Source organism: Gracilinanus agilis, chromosome 1 (assembly GCF_016433145.1).
Source record: "Gracilinanus agilis isolate LMUSP501 chromosome 1, AgileGrace, whole genome shotgun sequence".
Lineage (NCBI taxonomy): Eukaryota > Metazoa > Chordata > Mammalia > Didelphimorphia > Didelphidae > Gracilinanus > Gracilinanus agilis.
In genome coordinates, this window is record NC_058130.1 from 515733438 (window position 1) to 515736534 (window position 3097).

Genomic DNA, 3097 nt, shown 5'->3' on the forward strand with positions numbered 1-3097 from the left:
ACTCAAGCTGCTAGTTCATAGAGCTTAACAAAATAAATGCTTGTGGACTTATTGATAATGTGGTTATTAATTTCAATGTGCCATCTACTTTAAATGAATTAAAAATTGAATCCTCTAACTCAAAATAGAAATCAGTTCAACAATAGAAATCAGTTCACTAACCATAGAAACTATATTTTAAAAATCTGCTGTAGGTCTGAAAATTCAATATTACCTGTGCCTATCACCAACGGACCAATTATTTATTTAATATGGAAAGTGTCTCCTAAAAAGTGAAATGTGAAATAAATTTCAGTCATGGCAACTCATGGAATTACAATCTGATTTGATGTTATACCCACATTTTGCAGATCCTTACTAAAGTTACATGTGTTACATGTATGTACTCATTCCTAATAAAATCCACATGAATTAAATACTTCAATTCTTTTAAAATTAGTAATGAGTAATAAATTTTTGGGAACTCAAAAACACTGGAAAAGTAAATTTCAGACTTTATTTTTAAAGTATTAATAAAAAAACAAAAATATTCACTAACAATATGAATTTTTATAGCATGGGTGGCATTTTGGGTCAACATTACTCAGAACAGGTAAAATCCAATTTACAAATGGCAATTTGACAATAACAATGAGAGGGGGGAAAACTGAGGAGCAAATCCCTGATAGAATGAACCCCCAAAACCCTGCATCCTCTTTAGGAAATTGCTAAGATTAGTCAAATAAATTACCATAAATTAGGTGCCACAACAACTCAATTAAAAAAAAAAAACACACAGAAAACACAAGAAGGGGAGGGGGAGGGAAAGGATTTCCTTAGCTCCTGCAGGAAGTGTGTAACACTGTAACACTGTTTATGCTGCTGGCCCACAGGCTGGAGGAGAGAGTGGGAGATGTGTCACCCATCTGGATAGTTGCAATAATATACTGCAGAACTGGCATTAGACACAACAGAGGAAATGGCCCCATGATTGTCAGGTAAAGGGAGGCCGGAGTCATGTCCCTGGTAACTTAGCCCCAATTCTGGTTTGCACACAAAGTGCAGATATTGTTCAAATTCTGTACGGTCCTCATCTGCAAGGAGCTCAGCAGGTTGGCTGCCATCCAGGCCATCCCTGCAGGTCAGAGCCTCTGGAGGAGGAGAGGGCTGACTAGGTCCTGACTGATGCTGCATCTGGAAACCTCGGACACTGCCCCCAGCCTGCGGAGAGCCCATGGGACCATAGTACATATGCAGAGGGTTGGAGGGGCCCATCAGACCCTGCAAGGAGTGGGCCAGAGGTTCCTGCATGTGTCTGTGGTGCACAGGACCCGAGTGAGGGTCAGCATGCACAGAGTACTCAGAGGACACAGGATAGCTGTAGGGCGCTGTCTGGCAGTCTCCTTGGAGAGAAGAGGTGAAGAAAGCTGCATCTGGCTCCATGCCATCCATGGGAGAAGCCTCAGGGGTAGGCAGGTTGTAGCTGTCAAACTGAGGCGGAGGGGCTGGACCCAGGTTCTGGCAGTCCCGGTAGTGGCCCATCTGAGGAGGGAGCACTCCCTGGCCTTGGTGGTAGGCCTGCTCGTGGAATGGCAGTCCCAGGCTGTCCACACACACTCTGCCCTCCGGACCCAGACCGGAGCCTGCCTGCTCAGGGAGGCCGTGGAGGAAGCCGCTCTCCACTCGTTTCAGCCTCTTCACCTGCTTCCTCCTCCGGGGCCGGTATTTGTAATTGGGGTGATCCTGCATGTGCTGGACGCGTAGCCGCTCAGCCTCCTCCACAAAGGGCCTCTTCTCGGCCAGAGATAAAGCCTTCCAGGACTTCCCTGCAAGGACAGGGGAAGGAAGAGAGAGCAGACTTGGTCATTCTCCACTAGCTGGCAGTGCCCATCCTCTACTATTTCACTAAATCCGTTACCAGGAATGGCAGAAAAGGGAATAAACAGCCTCTAGGAATTACCTCTGATGAAGGAGAAACCTTTCTTTAAGGGAAGGACAACCCTTAGTGTAAAAAAAAGCAAAAAACACTGCTAAATTTCTTAACCTGAGAAGTGTCTTAATCCGATCCCTTCTGCCCTTCCCAAGTACCCCTTTGCGTTTCCAGTAGGAACTCTTAGTAGTTTTTCCCTTTTCCTCATCCACTTCTGCCCCTCGGCCACGAAATGCCTAGAATTCGGCATTTATCCTAGTTCAGAAGAAAAAAGCAAAAACTGCTCCAGCAAGGTACAGCCCGAAAATAGCTTCCCCCGAAAAATCTGCGCAAACGGGACTAGAAGGGGGAAATCAAGTTTAAAGACTGGGAAGATCAATTTAGAGAAGGTATGAGAGTGGGGTTGAGGGAAGGGAGGGAGGAACCCCAGAAAAGGGGAAAGAGAGCTTGGAATGCCAACTCACCCAACATCTTGCTCAGTTCGGCATTGTGCAGGTCCGGATTCTGCTGCGCCAGACGCTTGCGCTCGTCCTTGGCCCAAACCATAAATGCGTTCATGGGCCGCCGAATGCGGGACTCCCCTTTGCCGCGGCCACCACCGCCCACAGCTGCAACAGTACCGCTGCCCCCGGTCCCTGGGCCCGACCCGGACTCGCTCTTGACCTTCATCTCCCCCAGGGGGCTCAGAGACTCTGCCCAAGGGCAGGGGCCCATCCCGGCCATCATCATGGGCAGCGTACACCTGGCCTGGCTCTGGTCGTCACTGGCGTACCCCGCATCCGGGCTGCTCATGGCTCTCCCGCCCAGACCGCGCGCCCCCACGCCCTCAGCCGGGACACGACGGTTACCCCCGTGGCCAGTCAGAGACGCAAAGAGAGTGCGACGGCCAGTGGAAATCTATCGGTCTCTTTGGATGCCTCGACTCCAGGGAACAAGTCACCACAAGAACCAGCGCCCCCAACCGACACCGCCACACTGCGAGAGTCCTCCCCGCAGCTGCTCCCCTTTCTACACCCAAACGACCAATGGAGCTGCGGGGGCGGGGCGGCTCCCACGAGGTGTCAGACGCCCCTCCCGGACCAAGGCCCTGGGGCCGCCTACCGGGCCGCAAGCTATCGCTGAAGCTTGCCTGGCTTTACCTGAGCAGGTGTGTACTGGAGGGAACCAGACATCTAGGCACCGGAAAAT

The 3097-nt window shown here is 50.1% G+C and overlaps 1 protein-coding gene across 1 annotated transcript; it reads right to left on the bottom strand.

Moving 5' to 3' along the window:
* Positions 1-521: 521 nt before the first annotated feature.
* LOC123231712 (transcription factor SOX-17-like) lies at positions 522-2875 on the bottom strand. The gene is made up of 2 exons (XM_044658011.1): positions 2374-2875; positions 522-1805 (listed from the first exon to the last, which is right to left on the bottom strand). The coding sequence occupies exons 1-2, from the start codon at positions 2699-2701 to the stop codon at positions 898-900; spliced, it is 1236 nt and encodes a 411-aa protein (XP_044513946.1). The 5' UTR covers positions 2702-2875; the 3' UTR covers positions 522-897.
* Positions 2876-3097: the final 222 nt, after the last annotated feature.

Excerpts from the sequence above, each read along its gene's own strand:
- LOC123231712 (XM_044658011.1), bottom strand. The coding sequence starts at position 2,701 with ATGAGCAGCCCGGATGCGGGGTACGCCAGTGACGACCAGAGCCAGGCC. Across the intron at positions 1,806-2,373 it reads CGAACTGAGCAAGATGTTGG|GGAAGTCCTGGAAGGCTTTA; the intron begins GTGAGTTGGCAT and ends CTGTCCTTGCAG.